The sequence below is a fragment of the Chelon labrosus genome (genome assembly GCF_963514085.1).
Source record: "Chelon labrosus genome assembly, chromosome: 5".
Lineage (NCBI taxonomy): Eukaryota > Metazoa > Chordata > Actinopteri > Mugiliformes > Mugilidae > Chelon > Chelon labrosus.
In genome coordinates, this window is record NC_140341.1 from 7,884,421 (window position 1) to 7,905,291 (window position 20,871).

The 20,871-nt window shown below is 43.7% G+C and overlaps 1 protein-coding gene across 2 annotated transcripts; it reads left to right on the forward strand.

Annotated features, from left to right (window-relative positions):
• Positions 1-210: 210 nt before the first annotated feature.
• On the forward strand, positions 211-20,242 carry tbc1d8 (TBC1 domain family member 8). Of its 2 annotated transcripts, XM_084545475.1 has the most exons (20): positions 211-526; positions 6,057-6,167; positions 6,326-6,444; positions 6,533-6,761; positions 6,972-7,212; positions 10,093-10,300; positions 11,528-11,725; positions 12,320-12,469; positions 12,610-12,760; positions 14,278-14,492; positions 14,706-14,823; positions 15,752-16,037; positions 16,292-16,439; positions 16,635-16,733; positions 16,821-16,889; positions 16,988-17,252; positions 17,336-17,401; positions 17,489-17,575; positions 18,240-18,352; positions 18,486-20,242. In XM_084545475.1, exons 1-20 carry the CDS (start codon positions 400-402, stop codon positions 18,879-18,881), a joined length of 3,396 nt encoding a protein of 1,131 aa, XP_084401601.1. In that variant the 5' UTR covers positions 211-399; the 3' UTR covers positions 18,882-20,242. The 2 variants fall into 2 exon arrangements, with proteins under 2 accessions (XP_084401601.1, XP_084401600.1); XM_084545474.1 differs by having other exon boundaries at positions 17,336-17,575.
• The last annotated feature ends 629 nt before the right edge of the window (positions 20,243-20,871 follow it).

A 20,871-nucleotide genomic window follows, 5' to 3' on the forward strand; every position in this document is an offset into this window, starting at 1 on the left:
AATATTGTAATTTTTTTTATTTGTGATTAAAAATGATTTCTGATAAGATGTTGATGTAATATTTAGTTTAATTTTTTTTAAAAACTTCACTCTGCAAAGTTGGAGCCACTCGGTTCAGCTACAGAGTGAGTCATCACCTCATACAGAGCATCTTCGGGTGGTGTGTACTGTACAGCTGCTGCAAATCGGGCGTGAGAGAGCAGACGCGGGGCGAGGAAGTCCAAAGACCTGCAGCTGTTTGGAGCGCAGGAGAATCATGGACAAACCCGAAAACCCGCCGCTGTAGGACCGATCTGGCCGCCCCGCGAGCCGGAGGACAGGCGGAGACAACTTTATACACGGCCGCTGCAGAAACCGACACGGCGGAGGGCTTCCCCCGGTCCCTCCCTGTTGGAAGAAATGTGGCTGAACCCGGAGGAAGTTCTGCTGAAAAACGCTCTGAAGCTCTGGGTGACCGAGAAGAGCAACGATTTCTTCCTCCTGCAGAGGAGGAGAGGCCACGGGGAGCGGACGGGCAAGATCACAGGTAAAAACAACCAACAAACGAGGAAGGAGAGGAGCCCTGGGCAAACAATGACTGTCAACTGTCAGGAAAACAACAAAAACAGGAACAGCAGGATCACACATAAACAATGGTGGGAGGGGGGGTGTCCCAGATTTAAAAAATTAAAAAGAAAGAAAGAAAGACTGCACAGTTAACGTGAATTGTTGAAAATGACAGTCACAAGGTTGACAGGAAAACTCCCTGTTCCACATACCTGGACTGTAGTCTGTTACTATGGCAACTGATGGCCTGAAGCTAACCTGAAAACTATGTGGTAGGTTTACTTGGCCCCAAGCTCAAAGCCTTCAGGCTGCGGCACTTAAATATGAGCATCCACAGAGCGGGAACACACAAGTTTCCATAAAGTCTGTAACGGTCCTTTGGGTCATAGCAAAAAATAGTCTCCTGTTCTGCGGTGGCTGTGGTATTTTAGACTTATAGTGGTGTGAAGCGCCTTCTTCAGACGGTCCGCGTTGTTTTGGACCTTGTGCGAATAAATTAAATTGAATTAAAATGCTTCACGGATGTTTCAAAGCAATGATTATAGAGGGGAGTTTGGATTTCTGGCACAAAGTACTTATTAAGTAGGAGTGACGAAGCAGTCTCAAACGGGACAAACAGTTAAAAGTGGCTAAAACTTAAAGGGATAGCAAAGTTTGGTTTACTTTCTGTTTGTCTCCTATGCTCATTTTGAACACGGATGAGGGTTTTCACATGCTTTCTCGGAACTTAACATAAACAGAAGTCTTGCAAGTGTTCCTATACTTTCCCCACAGAGTCAAAAAGAGAAAAATAATGCAAAGTGCCACGCTACATGCTAAGCTAAATCCTATTTTTCTGAATTTTAAGTTGATATCAATGGAAGTCGTCCTTTCTCGCCCCTTAAAGCAGAAAAACTAAATGCTGTACTACATGCTAAGCTAATTGCTGGAGCTAAATGCCTTTCGGGTTAGTTTGTAGAGTATCTAGTGTTGTTTTTTTGTTGTTTGTTTGTCTCAAAAAAACTTTTTGATTGAAAACAGAAATAACAAATTGTCAAGGATTATTCCTAGTCTTGGAAATCGATTTAGAAGCAGTCTTAAATGGTCAAAACTCTTAAAAGTAGCTAAAATCAAACATTTTCACCATCAATATAACGTCCTTTAAGTAATTACTATGGCTTGTTTTGTCTATTTGACAGAGAATTCATAGTTCTTCTCAAAAGCAAAGATGCAGTTACAACTGAGGATCAATCGCAGGTTTTCAAAATATAACAAGAACGATATCAGCCTCAAGCATCAAAGGCCATTGTTCGGTCACACGTGGCTCGTCTTTTACTGGACTTCCATGTGTTTGCTAAGAAAAGTCCCCAAACTAAAGTTCACTCAAGCTGCAGTTTGTCTGGAAGGGTGACCTCTCTGTGTAGTTTCCTGTGGGAGATTAACGTCCCGCCGCTATCACTGACTGATTACTGTACGGATTTCTGGCCGTGTGCTTGTTGCAGCTTGTCTTGACTGCTTCCTACAGTCACAATGCGGTTTCCTCTTTGTGTTTTGTGCACAGCAGGCCTCACTGCCACACGGGAAGCCGTCTCGTTTTATGTGACGAGTGACACGCAGCTACGTTGAACCAGTCAAACGCTTCATTTAGGGTCCTCTTTACGCTCTTCCCTGTGGCGAAACCAGGCCAGAGCTCTCCTCATAACAACAGAATAGTAGGGACTTCCTGACTGAGTTTTCTTTGTGTATGTGTTTGCTCCCGCTGTTCCCATAGCGAGAGGGACGAGGGGTCAAGCCCTGTTGTCACGTCGTCTAACCAATTACACGACCTTCGCTTTGGCATGTGGAGAAAACCACGCTGTACAGATGAACAGATGTTGCCTACTTTTAATTTGATTGTTATTTCAAAGCTGTGGAAGCCCACCCTCCTGCTCCTATCACTTCATGATGACATACTTTCAGCCGCATTTCTGTGAAGGGCTGGGCAACTACTAAACATCTGCAGCAGATCAGTCTTTCCAGTACGTTTATTTTAGTTTCTTCACTATCAAACCAGACTCGTGTTGTCTCCAACGTGCCTTGCTTTAATGCTTTTAAATAAAGCAGAGAGCAAACAGACGTTACAGTGCCGTGAAAGCAGATCTCTGTTTGTGTTTTCTTCTCCTTATAAAGGTCGGGAGTGGCCTTCGTTTCTCCACGGTTGCGGTATTCCCCCAACAACGTGACCATGAGCGGAGAGAAAAGCGATGATTCACTTTGACTCCCCGTTTTTTTTGTTTTTTCTGGAAGGTTTACCAGCGTGAACCTTTTCTGGGCTTTATGTGACAGACGGATGGTTTTGTGTTTCCAGGCGATTTCAAATCTAAGATGTGGTTTTGGCTGAGAGCCAGAGACGTCTGCTGGTGGAGTCTTATCTTCACACCTCTCCACACCTCTCCACCTGCTCGGGATCTCACCAGATAGCTTCACTGAAGCACACGACAGTTATATTTTATTTGATTGTTGTAAAAATAGAAAAAGAAAAGTCTCAAAAGACTATAACTGTCTCCAGTGAATCCCGCTCTGATGAAATGCTCAGTCTTTTGGCAGCGTGAGGCAGTTTCACAGCAGGCTTTAAAGGCTGACAGCTCAGAAGGTTTTGAGCGGGGTGTTCCTGTTCCTCTTCCTTCCACGATACGAAAAACACTGCAAAACACAAAGATAGAGATCCGGCTGCCCTCATCTTGTTCAGCCATGACTCTGAAATGGGTCTTTGTTCTCAGCTATAGCAGGTGGGGCTGATGTGTCTGATAGAGCTGCTTTAGAAATGCTTCACCGGATTAAAGCAAAGCATGGCCTTTAAACTTAAGCTACAACTTTTATTTTGTCTACTGCCGAGTGCCCGGCCTCCAGCGCTGAACCAGCCTCCAGTTCAGATGTACTACACTACAGCCCTACACTAGCTTTGCATATTTTACACTGAACCATTCATGATAATATTTGTGAGAACGTTAAATTAGTTTCATGGTTCTTGACATTGTTCCAAGGGATTATCCATTGGATAATAATACCATCCAGTGACTAACGGCTGGTTTAAAATATTTTAAGAGTTACGATTAGGGCAGGCCTAGTTAGTCATTTCATTATCTTTCAAACTCAACAGAATCCTTTTATTTTCACAACTTAAGTGTGTTGGCTGTATAAAGTGTCTTACAATTTCATGATATACAGATAGTGATGGTGTTTGCTTATCATGTGACAGCGGCCGTGGGCGTTATGACAATTGTCTTTCCATACTTACTGGACGTCCTTCTATTATTAAAGCAATAATAATCAGAGTTATCTTTGAAAAACATAAATTTTTATCCATAACTAAGGAATTCATATTCAAATTATGTTTTTTTTCTATGCAAATATCTAAAGGCTTATTAAGAAATACAAAAATGTGCAATTTTATACCAAAAAAGTGAAAGATCGACTTCAATAGGACATTATAACGTGCAGAAACTGTATTGAAATCCTTATAGTCAGACGGGTCACTTCCATCTGAGGCTGCTGGAGTTGCGTTAAATAACTCTGTGGTTATGATTGTGGAAGTCTTTACGCAAGGTCAGCTCACGGACGGTTTATTATAGTGATGAGCTGTCCAAGAAAAAAAAACAAAAAAAAAAACACAAATCCAATAAAGCCTCAAATAATCTACCACTTCCTGTCATGTGCTACCACACTTCCACGCATCCTTTCTGCGTCTTCATTCAAAACAAATCGGCGTGCAACACTGAGCACTGATGCTAGTTCTTTTATGATGTATTAATCAAGTTAATAGATGTGTAAAATGTGTAAAAATATTTAAAGGCTTCGTAGCAGAGTTTGAAACCCTTAGCTGCCTTGATATGTGTTTTTCCACGTAGGTAATTAAAGTATTAAAGCAACACAATGAGAGGAGTTATTAGAAAGGTAGGATTAAGATCAGCTGTGGTTATGCAAATGAAAATATGGCGGCAGTAGCCTTTTTGACATCCCTTTTGAGAGCTTCTGTCTGTTCAGAGGATGTGGATCTGCGTGCGTACGGCCGATTCGACTCTATCTGCGTTTAGGGAAGCGTTTCAGTCCTCTGATTGCAGGTGCAGAGATTAAGACTTTCGTCTGAACAGATTTCCTGCTGGACTTCAGCAATAACGCTGAACCGACCGACTGTTTAGTTGTCCGCTGAAGAGACATGAGTTTATTACGTGCTTGATTACATGCAGAGGCCCTTCTGTTTTTAAATGAGACTCATCTAAGCTGTAATGAGGTTTCCGTGTGTGCTCTCTGCTGCAGCGCTGTGTGGCTTTCATGCCTCCGAGTGAAACTAATTTTACTCGTGCGATACTTTCATAAGGCCAACTATGGTTTCATTTTCATTTAAGGCAAGTCTTATGAAAAGATTTACTAACTCCAGGCGACAATTTACACCAGAGTCCAACCGCCGAAATAACGTCCTTGATAAAGTACTCCAGTAGATTGGAAATGATCAATTACTGCTGCTACTGCTGTGCAGCCATTTAAAATGAATAAATGTGAGCTAACTGAATTCCTACGATTCAAGTCCGCCAGTTGTCTTTTAACGTGAACCTTGAAACTGAATGCCAGTGTAGTTAAAATATCACCACAAAGACAATAAAATTCACAGTGTGTGCTTCCTGTTGAGGCCTCCCTGTCTCCCTGTCGCCTGTTGCTGTGTTTCTGTCATGCAGCTGTGAAATATTGCTGTCTGAGTGTGAACTCTTCCCCCCTCTCTGTTCTTTGTAAGGCCCGCAGAGAGAGAGAGACTTTTAATGACATTCATACACATTAGTCGGATTAGTGTTTCTGAACGCGTTCATTTCAATAGGAAGGAAGTGACGTTATGAGACAAAATTAGTGAAATAAATCTGCGGCAGATGTTTAGCCCATTGTTCTCTTACTGCTGCGGGAGTTGAAGAGGCTGACTATTGTTTTGTTCTCTAAAAATGAAAACTCTACTCAGGGTTTACACCAGTCAGCCACAACATTAAAACCACTGACAGGAGAAGTGAATAACATTGACCATCTTGTGGCAATTCAGTGTTCTGCTGGGAAACTTTTGGACCTGGCATTCATTCATGTGGATGTTACTTAGACATGTAGCACCCACCTAGACCTAGACCAGACCAGGCACCCCCACCCCATAGCAATGACACTCGTTGATGGCAGCATCCATCCCCAGCAGGATGCAGCCTGACACAGATACACACACAAAAACACTTTAGGAACAACTAAAAAAAAAAACATGAAGAACAGCACAAGGTGTTGACCTGGCCTCCAAATTCACTAGATCCCAAACTGATCAAGTATCTGTGGGATGATCCACAGAGGCCCCTCCCCTCAAAGGCCCCCACTAACAACATTCTGCTCCCAGACACCACAGGACTCCCTCAGAAGGACCATGTCCATTCTCTGATGAGTCACAACTGTTTTGGAGACATGAACACATAAAATATTCTGCTCCCCTGGCTTAATTTCTTCTCATCCTGTGCCTCTGGTCGTCTCTGCAGGTCTCCTGGTGGGCGCTTTAGACACAGTCCTCGACTCAAACGCCAGGGTCACACCGTTCCGGATCCTCCTCCAGGTTCCCGGCTCTCAGATCAGCTGGGTTATTGCCATTGGTGAGCTGAACCGCCACATCTCTGCCCATGTTTTTGTTTCTCTGCTCGTGCTCCTTTTGCCTACGAGGTTTCTGCGTGTACTGTACCCTCCTCGGGTGACTCATTAGACGGGTCGCAGCTGTTACATTCCCACCCTGTTTTGTCCTTGTGTTTGTCAGGAGCCGTCATCGAGGAGGTGAACAAGCACTGGGATTGGCTGGTCCACAACCTGCTTCACTCTCTGTCTGTGTTTGAGAACAAGGACGATGTTGCCAGCTTCGTCAAAGGAAAAGTCAAGGTGTGAAACATTCAAATTCAGGCCTCAATCCTCCAAATTAAACTCCTCTGCTTGGACCTATTTTAATAAATGTCGCCATCCTCTGCAGGGCCTTATTGCAGAGGAGGTTCGGGGTGGCCAAGCCGCCCAGGAGGAAGATCCGGAGAAGTTCAGGGAGGCTCTGCTGAAGTTTGAGCTGCACTTTGGCCTCCCGTCATCGGAGAAGCTGGTGACGTTCTACTCCTGCTGCTGCTGGAAGGGCCGGGTGCCTCGGCAGGGCTTCCTCTACCTCAGCATCAACCACATGGCCTTCTACTCCTTCCTGCTGGGGAAGGAAGGTCTGTACACCAAAGTGAGGGCTCTGATTTTCAAAGCAAGACTGAATGCAAAGTCAGTTATGGAGTCATTCCTCACAATTTACTCATGTGTATACCTGCCTGTGTTTGTCTTGTTGGTCCGCTTGGGAATTTGTTTTAAATCAGTTTGGAAACAAGTGATAGCCATAACATATGTTTGTCTAATATTTCATTGTCTTCTTTCTTCCCCAGTCAAGTTTGTGATTCCCTGGGCTGAGGTCATACGGTTGGAGCGGGTCTCCACCGGCCTGATGACGGAGGCAATCCGTGTCAATACACGGCAGCGGCAGAGGGAGTTCTCCATGTTCCTGAACCTGGACGAGGCCTTCGGGGTCATAGGTCAGCTGGCTGACATTGCCCTCAGGCGGCTGCTGGACAGCGAAGGCCTGGAGCTGGACCGAGTGCTGCAGCAGCCGGCACGCATCTCCAAAAGGTCAGGGCCGGTCCTTTTATCGGGTACCGATAATTTGCTATAAAGATGACTTAGTTTAAAGACAATTTCACTTCGTATTTCGAGTGAGAGAAGTTTAAACCCAGGTTCCTTCCTCATTTTCACAAAGCTGACAGATCTCCGCAGGAAGTATCAGCTTTGAAAAGTGTTTGAAAGAGTCCGACATAGTTCCCTTTAATAGGATCTTGTAAAATTTATTATAAATTCATGTGGATGTTACTTAGACATGTAGCTCCCACCTAGACCAGACCAGGCACCCCCACCCCATAGCAATGTTGGTGGCAGCAGCCATCCCCAGCAGGAAGCAGCCCGACACAGGCACACACACAAAAACGCTTTAGGAACAACTAAAAAAAAAACATGAAGAACAGCACAAGGTGTTGACCTGGCCTCCAAATTCACTAGATCCCAAACCGATCAAGTATCTGTGGGATGATCCACAGAGGCCCCTCCCCTCAAAGACCCCCACTAACAACATCCTGTTACCAGACACCACAGGACACCCTCAGAAGGCCCATGTCCATTCTCTGATGAGTCACAACTGTTTCAGAGGCAACAAGGGAGATCTTCACAATATGGGCTGGTGGAAGGTGGTCATAATGTTATGCCTGATCAGTGTATGTTGAATTATGACCCAACATTTAGAAATAAAAGCTTCTCCTGTACAGAAACAAGTCAGTTGTGGTTTAAATTATACAACAGATAGCCGAGATAACATGTTGTTGTGTCTTGTGCGTTGCAACAGCCAGACTTGAGTCGGGTGCACTAAAATAAAAACGTATTTGTCTTAGATCCTCAGATGCCTTTGACACACAGGGTTAACCATTTCTATCTACAGACCTCAAAACCGTAACAGGAAGCTGAGTTAAAAGCAAAGTGGCACAATACACCACAACACAGAACAGGAGCTTTTTTGTGCATGTGAACACAAAAATGTTCCTTTCTGCATTAACAACAGACAGCGTTGCCCTCTGCCCATACAGAGGCAAAGAAAACTGAAAAAAGGAAGAAGAAAGGCGGGACACAGAGACCACAGACAGTCCACAGTAGGAAATCAACATGTGTGTGAAATGGGTTGCTAAAGATGAAATCAGATGTGGCCGATAAAGGGCAGTCAAATATAGAACGAAACAAAGATAAAGAAACAGTATTTCCTTAAATAACTGTCAATTAATTTAACTTCGGTCTTTATGTAAAAAACAAAAAAATAAATAAGGGGGAGCATTCCTCTGGCAGGAAAATTAGAGCATATTGTGTCACAGTGTAGAAGAGAATTCATCTCCTTAAGGCTCACACTAGACTTCTGTCCCATGACGGCCTGCAGGCAGACCCCTTCCCCCTCTCCAGATCGGCCTCATGCAGTATGTACGTCCATATTTGCACAATGTTCCTGTTGCGCATTTTTAGACAAATAAAGTGAGAAAGTCCCGCTTCTCACAAAGTCACACATTTCTGGGAGAGCAGCATGAACCAAAAATAGATCAGCTTATTTTGGCAAAGGTTGACCAAACGTCCCTGGAAGACAATGAAAGCGTCCTCGCTGTTGGACTGTTTGTTTCGTGGTCGATGTGCCAGATGGAACAGTAGAAAGAGTATAAAGACAACGGCCAGAAACTTGTTCCAAAGACTGGCTGAAGACTGAAGTACTTAAGTAGATGAGGCTGCCTGTGCTTCTCCTGCATTTTCCTTCAAGATCAAAATTATAGGTGCAAGTCTACGACTATGCAATAAACTCTCGTCAAGCAGCTCCATACTCACCTGCTACTCCTCCTCTTTGCTTGTATTTGTTGTAACACTCACTCGCTCACAAAAAAAAAAAACCCTGTACAGCTACTTCTAATGGAGCTAATAACTTGGTTGCTAAGCGACGCAAATAGCTGCTAGCATGATATTGCTAGGATATTAATTTTGTCAGTAGCCGCAGGTGTTATCGAGTTTAAGCACTTCACGCCTAAACTGAAGGTAATTATAGTTTTAATAAACAGTGCGGTTATAATTGTGAATTGTTTGTGGCAGCCGGTGGGCTCATGTTCAATAATGTTCCTCAACAGCTAGCGTAAAACATTTTGATATTAGCCGAGGCTAACTTGACGTGTTTACATTTTCTGAAATGGAAAAACATTCTGAAAAGTCACGTGGCACACACCAAGTACAAATTGTATCTTGTTTTAAATTAAAGATAAAATTAAATTAAAATACTCCTTTATTAGCCTATTAGCTGATTGGTAACAGCAGTGCCTCCCTTATAACCCGACACCTCTCACCCTCATTTATACTGTTGCCGTCACTAACAAAGCCAAAACAAAGGGAACTGGACAATGGGAAATGGACAATCAGGGAAGACATCCTTCAGAATGAACAGTAACATGCTCAATAACAGAAACGTGAGAGTCTTGGGCGATTAGATCCAATCTTCTTCGTCTTGAGGGGAGGAGGGTAAGGCCGCGCTTAGCGTGAGAAACTGGTGGTGGTTTTCAGAAGAAACAGAGAGATCTCAATGTGATGAGGAGTGGACTCTGATGAGCCTGACCTGGACCCTGGACGTCATGGGTGGAGGAGGGTAAAACTGAGAGCAATGACATGATTGGCTGATTTAGATTGTGGCCAAAATCTGAAGGGATAAACTGGTCCTTCCAGGACCTCAATCTTAAATTTCTAATTTAACTTGAAAGACCAGAGTCATTTCTCATATCAGGGAAATCTAATTCCTTTTGTGTAAGCGATCCAGAAAAGTCATGATCTTATGTTAGCAAAGTTAAAAATGTTGTCTCAGCCAAAGAAATCTACTTTACTTTTTTATGTTTGCCTCCGAATGACTATAAATTATATTCAGACCTCTTCCTCCCGTTGTATTCTCTCCAGGATCCTCGAGGAACAGGCACTAAGGGAGTACGTCCTGGCTCTGTTTCGGCTGCCCCGCGGTGAAAAGCTCTACGAGGTGGCCTCCTGCTCGGTGTGGACCCCTCACGCCCGCTGCCACACGCCCGGGACTCTCTACACCACCGACAACTACCTGTGTTTCTCCAGCCGAGAGGAGGGCAGCTGCACCCTGCTCATACCCCTCTCAGAGGTACGGTACCTGCCATCGGTGCAGCCTCATCGATCAGGAGTTTAATGCACTCAGTGAAGGAATACACCAGCTTTACTGACACAAAAGTACAACTGAACCTGCACAGGCTTGTTAAATCAGGCGCAAGTGCATTTGGGTGGCTCTCAACAAGCACAATAAAAGAGAGATATAAAATAATAAAAGACATGACGCACAGTAATCCAGAATACAGTAAATTCAGCTATATGGTGTAAAAGCCTACAGGAAGTGATAAGAATTAAAAACGGTCTGGTTCATGTGACAAATTTAGCTTGTGAATGAAGCAACATCTGACTTTTCCAGCTCACCTGGTATCAAAGCCAGGGACGTTGCATTAACAGCTGCGCTCACAGTTTATTCAAGACCTCTCAGGTTACCTACCGTTTAATGCAATGGATAGGCGTGAAAAGTGGAATCTGTTAAACTGTCTGTGTTTATTCTGCCGGCTCCTGGTTAAAGAGTAACACAGGGACCGGTTTTTACGTGTTGACACACTAACACGTTTCTGTGCACAGGAAGATGTTTGCTGCAGCGGTGGAAGTGACGGCCAGCCAAGATACATGTTTGCTCTCTTAAAGGGACAGTGTATGCTTATCTTTGATACTGTAATCAAACCGTGACAGTGTAAATAATGAGACAAAGCTTGTGATTAAATAAATCTTGATTGTCCAGAGGCATTAAACATATTATCTCATGTAATTCACGTGTTCGGTTTGGTTCGCGGTGAGAAGATTGTCAGCCAGCTGTCCGTGAAACACGTGAGGAGTCATGCGTACTTTATTTCCTTTAGCGCGGAGGAAGGTCTGATCATCCACTTCCTCCCTTTTCTATCGACTCATTGTCTTTGGAAAAGCCGAATGACTTCCGCCCACCTAATCGGTTACTGTGGATTCTCTCCAGCCTCTATTGTCTTTTTTATTTCTGGCACACTTCCCGTGGAACTGGTGGCCGCCATTAACATGCTGCAGTTGTACACATGTAGTTTCAATTCTTAATTTTTCAGTTGCAGTTTTGATTTTAGATTTTAAATTAGATGCTGCATTTTTATCTGCAGTTTTGTTTTTTTGGTTAGCAGCAAAATTAACTCGCTTCTCTTGCTCGGATTCCAATGTCAGAAATCAGTTTGCTTCCCCGTTCTCGTTTTGTTTGAGGGCTGTGTGTTTTGATGTATTGTTTCCTCTGTTTTTTTTTTTTTTTCCCCCCTTTCAGGTGTTGTCCATAGAGAAAGCAGAGAGCACCAGCCCGCTCCCGAACCCCGTCATAGTGAGCCTCCGGACTAAAAAGGCCTTCCAGCTGATCGAGCTGCAGGACAGAGACGAGCTGGTGGAGAGCCTGAGCTGCAGACTCCGAGCCCTGCAATGGAAACAGTCCATGTTCCGCGGCAAAAAAGACGGAAGGAGGAGCGTGGTGAGCGTGATGTTTGGATCTCATTAATTGTAATTTCACTCAGGAAGTTGACTCGACAAGGAAGGTCAAGTAAAGCTTATAATATGACGACAAACTGACTAAACACCATTAAAAGAAGAACAAGGGTACGCACTGCTGGTTGGTGGCACTTTAAAGTTGAAATGAGCCGAAACCAGTTACTACACAACCAAAAACACACTGTTAAGGTTTCCAAGCAGCAAGTAAGAACACATTTCCTACTGTGTACACTAGAAATATCCATTAACACATTTACTATGCAGTATGAGATCAAGTTTACACATTTAAAGACCAAAATGAGATGTAATGAATACCAAGATGTTTTCTTGTTATAACTGTCGGCACACATCTAGACACACACTGGAAACACTTTTTACTGATGTGAAATTCTCATCGAAATTAAAACGCCACACGTGGAACGAAGCGGATCTTAACAGATGCAGTTTTTTTTTCTCCTCTCGGTCAGTAGTGGACGTCTATGAACCAGGACATGATTTCAAATGTGGGCCTGTTCATGAAAAATGATGATTCATCAAGAAAATGCTTGTTTTTCTTTGTCATTTTTTTTTTTCTCAGCGCTCTCCAACGCCTTACTACACCTTCTACTACGACACTGGGTTCTCCGATGAGGAAGAGAAAGAAGAGAAGGTCCTGCGCAACACGGTCAACAGCGAAGCTCTGATGACGGCCTTCCACCATAACCAACCGGGAACCAACGGCAGCAAGGTGGCCGGAGTTTTCAATCAGTAACCAGTTAAAATCAAAGTTGGAATTTAGTTTTGTACGAGAAAAAGATTCACCAGTAGGATGTAACGTAGCTATACGTTGAGTATCAGCAGGTTTACCTGTGTGCTTGTTGTCGTCAGAGCACGGACCAGGTGAAGGAGCGCCTGTGGGAAGATCACTTCGATGAGTTCGGCCGAGGCGTCCACATGTTTCGCACGGAGAAGATCCTGAAGCTGGTTGCCATGGGGATACCAGAGTCACTGCGAGGGGAGCTGTGGATGACGCTCTCTGGTGAGAGAAAGCCCAAAATATAAAAGATGACAGTGGCTAAAGATAATTTGAACGGGCCACCTCTCTTCTTCTTGAGAGTCTGTACTTAGGGCTAGATCAAGACTGGCACCTTTAAAGCAAATATTTTACAAATATACATATTTTACAGGATGGAAAACGCACACAAATGGATGAGTTTTCACATTCTGCACAATATCCTGCCTTTAATGAGGGTATAATGTTTTATATTATGCCAATTATTGAGAAACTGGCCATTAAAGATACATGCATTGTTGTAATTCCAGATATTTTCATCATCATGAAACCTCCCCAGTTGATTACGTATATTCAAACAGTTATTATTTGGACTACAGGTTTTATAAAATGTTATGTTAAATCATGAAAATGTGGGTATTATATGGTTAAATATACACCAGTTTGCATACATGTCTTAAAACAAAACTGAACATTGGAAAATATCTAATTTCTTAATTTTTTTTTGTTGACCGTTGACGTCTGGACATCTATTTTTATCACTCCATGAATAAGAAAATAATAAATTATTCAGGCTATGAATGATATATGGACAAATGCAAAAATGTAAAAACCTTAAGAATCAACACAGGAATAAAATAGGAAAGTTTGATATATATATTTAACAATGGAACACAAAATAACTGAAACTGAAATTCTCAGTTTAAATATGCAAATGAGAAACTGTCCATTAATATAGACACTAATTTGCATACATTTCCACGAAACAAAGTGCAGCAAAACACCTGAATGTGTATTTTGGATGTTTTTTTTTCCCACTACTCTGAATGGAGACACATGTTAGGGAAGCAACAAACTCAAAAATAAATGAATGAATTAAGTCTCTTAATGACCCAGTGCAAGAAATTAGTAAGAAGTTTACTGTGGGCTGGTGTGTGTGTATAGTGAAACCAAATCAGACTTAAACCCCAGCAGACAGACAGTGAGGGTTGGTCACGGAGGCAGAAGTACAGGGTCTGTGTTTGAACCTCAGCTCAGGCTTCACATCCTCCTCCTCTCCATCTGTGGTGCCTCCTTTGAGGACACCTTTTGAGTCACAACCAAGTCAAGGTTTTATTTTGGTTTGCGGTCGGTTTCTCTGCTCAATCTCACTTCCCGGCGTCGCCGTCTGACACGACAAAGAAGAAGAACAGGCTGTCGAAACAAAAACCGAAACCTATAGAAAAGTACCTGTTGCGAAGCAGAAACGGGAGTGCCACGATTTCTAAATGGAGAATGACATAATTCAAAGATAGAAATAAGAACACGGGCTGGATTTTCCCACACGTGAGAACATTATTCTCTATACCATTTGTTTTTCCTCCCTCACAGCCACTGATTTATCTTTTTAATGCTAGTTTAGTATCAAAATCAACTTAAAGAGGCCTGGAAATTCTTGAGATGACACTTTCCCCCGGCTTCTGAGCCAGACAGCTGAGAGCAGGTATTGTTTTTAACGTATTTATTGGAAGTAAGCGGTTTTCTCTACCTGCGGTTTGTTGCAGACGCATCCTCGGAGCTGGAGTCCCACCCGGGCTACTACGCCAGCCAGGTGCAGAAGTCGATGGGCCACAGCAACCTGGCCACGGAGGAGATTGAGCGCGACCTGCACCGCTCCCTTCCCGACCATCCGGCTTTCCAAAACCCCACCGGCATCGCTGCGCTCCGGCGTGTCCTCACTGCCTACGCTCACCGCAACCCAAAGATCGGATACTGCCAGGTAAAAGCGTAAATGTAAAATGTTAAAGCAAACAAATGGAAGTTAAGTAATAGGATGCAGGAAACAGAATTATTATTATTTTTTTCTTAAGGTATCATTTTAAGACCGCAAACTTTGCATAAATCTACTCCAGGCTGCACAGAACAGCCTCCACATGGTGCGCCACATGTTAAAATAATGATCTGGCTGCACCTTCCTCTCGTCTGCGTCTAGTCCATGAACATCCTGGCGTCCGTGCTCCTGCTGTACGCTAAAGAAGAAGAAGCTTTCTGGCTGCTGGTGGCCGTTTGTGAGAGGATGCTGCCCGACTACTTCAACCGCAGGGTCATAGGTAAGAGGCCCCGGCGCATTTATTCAATTTATTCACTCATATCCACTTCAGTAGCTTCTCCTCGGTCAGAAGTGGTCATTGTATTGCGGTCGCATTACTTCTCGGACGCCCATAAAGGTTTTAATTTCTGGGCTCTAAAATAAGAGCTTATTTCCTGTGTTTGAGACGATATTTATTTTTAAAAGCAATTTCCTCCTCTATTTAATGTCCAGATGTTTTGTAACAGCAGTGATTGTGTTGATTCTGGGCAGCATAGACACTTAAGGATAAGTGGATTTTTTTTATATCTTTATTTTTCCATCCCTAATTCAAGAGAGACATAAAAACAGCCACGATAAAGCTGATATGCTGATAAAAGTATGGTTTTATAGCGCAGCTTATTATGGTTATTATGTCATGGGTACACAGTAAGTATTTGTCTTTATATTGAATGAAGGAAACAGCCGAGCTTAGAGAAATGATCAAGTAATTAATTATTTTGTAGGTTAAATTAAAAATCATATTCTGACTGAATGCTGCCATCTAGTGGTCGAAACTGCGAATGACAGAAAAAGAACAATGCATCTGCAAACTACCAAAGTAAAACGGTACTTTAAGTACTTAAAGCTTGCATGAAGCCTTGCCAGATTATTCATTTTGTTTGCTCAATATTTGATCACACAGTTTGTGATAAATATATTTTGGTCTGTGAAGATTCACAGTCATCCAGGTCATGGTATATGTAAGAAAACAGCTAAAACAAAGATGATGATGTTGATACATCTGCAAGAGAAGTAAAGAAACGTCTAAGTGTCTTTTTCATTTCTAAATTACTGGTGGGAAGTTTAGGTTTTTGTGTAAACTCATGTGTCTGTTTACAGCCCAATGTTCACCTGCAATCAGAGGAGATTATTCACACCAACCTGATTGTCGTTCTTTCGTCCCGCAGGAGCTCAGGTGGACCAGTCGGTGTTCGAGGAGCTGATCAAGGAGCGCCTGCCCGAGCTGGCCGAAACCGTTCCAGACCTCACCGCCCTCTCCTCCGTCTCCCTCTCTTGGTTCCTCACCCTCTTCCTCAGCGTCCTGCCCTTCCAGTGCGCCGTCTGCGTGGTCGACTGCTTCTTCTTCAACGGGATCAAAGCCATCTTCCAGCTCGGCCTGGCCGTGCTGGACGCCAACTCCGCGCAGCTCTCGGCCAGCACCGACGACGGCCAGGCGCTCATGATTCTAACGAGGTAGAGAACAAAAAAACAAAACATCCAGCAATTACACGACGCATGCACAGGATTTACGCACATGTATTCCTTGCACATGCCATGTAAGGAGCACAGACAATAAGAGAGGAGCCTGCTGCACATTTTCAAATGCATCTATGAATATCAGATTTATGAAGGGAGTGCATCTATTTTTCATATTGGAAAATGCATGGGATGTCTGATGAGGATGAACTGACAGCATATGAAACACTGCTCTTTTTTATTTTTTGCAGTTTTCTAGACCAAGTTGGAAGCGAGGAGTCGTCTCCTGTTCCGTCCTCCCCGCCGGCTACAGAGGAGACGGGCAGCAGCAGCAGCGACAACGAGATACCCGCCGTGAAACACGTAAACATCACCAACCTCATCAACGAGTCCTGTGAGGTGAGAGACCCGCAAATATGAAGCTCTCTGAGGCCTTAAATAATCAGAATTTCTGCACGTTTTGTGTTTTAGCTTAACGCTTTCACGCTTTAGTGTCAGTATTGCGTCATTTACATTTAACTGGAAGGCGGTAATTTGTGTAAATTCTGTTGCCTTCACGTTATTCTCATGTTTCTTTGTGTTTTCTTTCGTCAGAAATTCAGAGACCTGACGGTGCGGCAGATTGAGCGGCTTCGCTGTCGACACAGAATCCAAGTGCTGCAGGCGCATGAGGACACCACCAAAGAAAATGCTGTGAGCAGACGGAGAATAGAAACATCTTTTAGGCTGTTAGTCACGCTCTCAACAGTTTATAACTCCTCTCTGCGTTTGTCTTTGCAGTTGAGACTGGTGTTGCCAGATGTCTCCATCTCTCCAGAGAACCTGTCTGATGTCTATGATCTCTTCAAGGTATCTTCTTATCCCTCTTCCAGTTTATCAATTCCAGCTACTATCCAGAGATGTTGGTGAGTAGAAGGAAACGTTAATCATCTTCCTGTCCAACCCAGACGGAGCACTTCATCACTATGTACTGGGGGGACAGCAGCTCTGCGGCGGCGGCTGCGGCGGCAGCGTGGCGCGACTCCGGCCGCTCCTTCGTGGACCGGCAGTACCGGCTGGACCGACCCCAGTTCAAGAGCCTGTACGGGCTGCTGGCGCCGTGGCCCGGCGGCTGCAGCCTGCACACCGACACGCTGGCCAACCGCACCTTCACCCTGCTGGACCAGGACGGCGACAGCCTGGTCACCTTCAAAGAGTTTGCCAGCTGGCTGGGTACGTGGACGCGGGACAGAAATAAAAAAATACAACACTAGGACTGAGAAGGACTAACTCCTGTCTCCTCGTTCTATTTCCAGACACTTTGTACTGTGAAGAGCTGAATGAGAAAATAAGGCTGCTGTACCGCCTCCACATCCCTCCAGGTCGATCATCACGTCGACACGATGGAAGTGATTCAGAGTTTCAAGCTTTAACTTTCTATGAGTTAACTCTTCCGTTTATGTGTGCAGCTCTGACGGAGAATGAGGATGACCCCTCGCTGATGAAGAGCCCCCTGCTGTCCACAAACAGGCCTCTGTATATGAATCTGCCCTCTGGTCAGTCCAAACTTATACACTTGGCATATAATGTACACCGATCAGACATAACATTATGACCACCTTCCTATGAAAAAAAACCATAACAACAAAACGGTTGTGACTCATCAGAGAATGGACATGGGCCTTCTGAGGGTGTCCTGTGGTGTCTGGGAACAGGATGTTGTTAGTGGGGAGTCTTTGAGGGGAGGGGCCTCTGTGGATCATCCCACAGATACTTGATCAGTTTGGGATCTAGTGAATTTGGAGGCCAGGTCAACATCTTGTGCTGTTCTTCATGTTTTTGTGTGTGTGCCTGTGTCAGGCTGCATCCTGCTGGGGATGGCTGCTGCCATCAAGGAGTGTCATTGCTATGGGGTGGGGGTGCCTGGTCTGGTCTAGGTGGGGTGGGGGTGCCTGGTCTGGTCTAGGTGGGTGGGGGTGCCTGGTCTGGTCTAGGTGGGTGCTACATGTCTAAGTAACATCCACATGAATGAATGCCAGGTCCAAAAGTTTCCCAGCAGAACATTGAGCTGTCACAAGATGGTCAATGTTATTTACTTCTCCTGTCAGTGGTTTTAATGTTGTGGCTGATCGGTGTATATACTGTGTATATGTGTAAATGCATGACATAATTCAGGGGGCTTTTTTTGTCTGATTGAAGGAAATCTGACTGTTGTTCCAGGTGGCGATGAAGCGGAGGTGAAGGATTACCAGCAGCAGCTGAAGCAGATGTTGCAGGATCTGGCCAAGGAGAGGGAGAAAGATGCAGACAAGCCTCTGCCACTCATGAACCAGGTACTGGAAACTTTCTATTCTCTTAAAAAAAAAAAAAAAAAAAACATATTTTTTTTTCCATCTAAACAATGTTTTCTAATGATTCCAGCACAAATTGGTTGTTGTATAAACTAGTCGTCATCTTTTTCCACAGAGGGAGTTCATCCAGTTCTGTAAAACGCTCTACAGCTTGTTCCAAAGCGACCCGGAGGAGAACGACCTCTTCCAGGCCATTGCCACGGTAACCAGCCTCGTGCTGCAAATCGGCGAAGCCGGCCACCGCGGGCAGATCTCGAGGTCGGAGGCCACCGGCGAAGAGGAGGAGGAGGAGGCGAAACCCAAAGTAGCCGCAAGAAGCGACAGAAGCTCCGCGGCGGAGAAGGAGTGGACAATCAGCTACGCTCAGATCCTGGCGTCGCTGCTGACCGAACAGGCCCTGGTGAACTTCTTCGAGAAGCCCGTGGATCTGACGGCGAAAATCGCGAAGGCCAAGGAGAACCAGTACCACCAGCGGGCCGGTTTGCTCACACTGCAGCAAGGGACCAGATGACTTAAAACTAAATAAATAAATAAATGTGAAGCGTGGTTTCAGAGCCACGACACAAGCCAAATGTCTTGTAGAATACAAACACAGTATCAGTATCAGTTGACAGAATGTGACAGAGCTTCAGATTCACTAGCTAAAGAGCCTTAATGTTCTCTGGGATGTTTAACATATTGATATTTCCTGCAGCCTTCGACCTGTGACTTTCTTTGACCTGTAACTGACAACAAGAAGGAGTTTTTGCGTCGAATATTTTGATCCAAAAACCTAATTTTCAGCTCCAAATCTCAGTAGCAGCCCATTCAATGGTCCACTCACTGGAGTCAGACATATACATTTTAAATTATATTTTTATTTAGTGCTGATGGCCTTGAGATATTCCTATTATTTCCTTCTTGTCCTGCCATGAGGATGCCTGCAGTTAAACTGAGGTGTGGAGAAAATAATTTGCTCTAATAAGGCGTCCTTTATGAAGTGTTTACAGGTGACGACTCGTTAAAGGTTAATAAATCATACATGAGCTCAAAGTCCTTGATTTTAGAAACTAGTTTGAAGTTTTCCAGAAGGCTGCCACATTAGGGAGTTTTACAAATAACGGTGCAGCATTATGGACAAATCTACAGCACGCACGCAATGAGTGTTCCTTTTTCTTTCCAAGTTAATTTTTATCACTCTTGTTTCAATATTTTAAGTTTTAATATGAACGCACTTTGATTAAAGATATTTTTTCAGACTTTTTCAAGTGACTGGAATCGATGCGGTTACAGAAAAGATGACACTGCTTTAAATAAAAAAGACTTTGCAGAAGGAAATTGATTTCATCTCATCATTCAGCCAGAGAGTTGCTGTTTTGTTCGTAATTCTGCAGAATCAATATGCAGATTTGAAAGACGTCTTCAGAGGAAGTGCAGTGAGGACAAGCAGTACGGTTGCGTAGATCTCAGCCAGATACTGAACCAGTGGCGGCTGGTGATAAAAAAAATTTGGGGGTGTGCACTGGATGGCGGGGGATACAAAACAATAAACACGGCTTGACCATAAATTTTGCTCTCCTTTCCTTCTGGCCAGATTCTCTGATTGAAGCCTGTCATCTGGTCTGTCTTTTGCTTGCTTTCATTCAGCATTGGGTATGTCGTGTGTCCCATAATTGTATTGCAGACCTACAGAGAAAAGAATACATAAACATGTAGAGAAACAAATAAATATAAATATGTGACGATTTTTTGTCACCTCTTCGTTGTGCCTTCTAATGCCAATCCCATAGCCCTCGTCTAACTGCTCAGCAATACCAACTCTTAGCTTTAAGCTATGGTCTATGGTTTCAGGTCTATGACCCCTAGGGTTGCCAACTCCCTGAAAAATAAATAAGGGACACCTCATTGGCAGGGCCGACCAGATTGCCTTCACCCTTTGAGGCGTGGTGATTTTTTTTTTTTAGCCCTTTTTTGTGTGTGAAACGATTTTTTAAACTATTTGACTCGAACCTGAATTGAATTCGATGCATATTTTTGAGTGAACACGTGGAAAACAAATTATTATTCAATTAATTTTAATACAAAATAACAAAATTAACAGAATAAAATAAATATCTTTCATAAACAGAAACCTGTCCTGCTTTACTTAAAACTGTATAAATTAATATTAAACAACAGAAAGCAGAACATTCCTCTTGTAACAGTGCAATAAGAAAAGCGCAAAAAGTGTGAGGAAAAGTTGTTGCTTTGTTGAGTTCCGGTTCCTAGACCAATGAGCTGACAGCGGGAATCCCGCTGTCAGCTCATTGGTCACAGAGCAGGAGACGGCCTGGGAGTTTACCGTAAATTACCATATAAAGCGCCCTGTTGTTCATTAATTCCATTGACATTTTACGCACTATTTTTGATTCTCACGGTATTACGGTACAAAGTGCGCTCAATACGGGACGCGTACTTTTGTTTCTAAATACGGGACAATTCCGTTTTTAAAGCGACGGTTGGCAACTTTACTAACCCCCGTT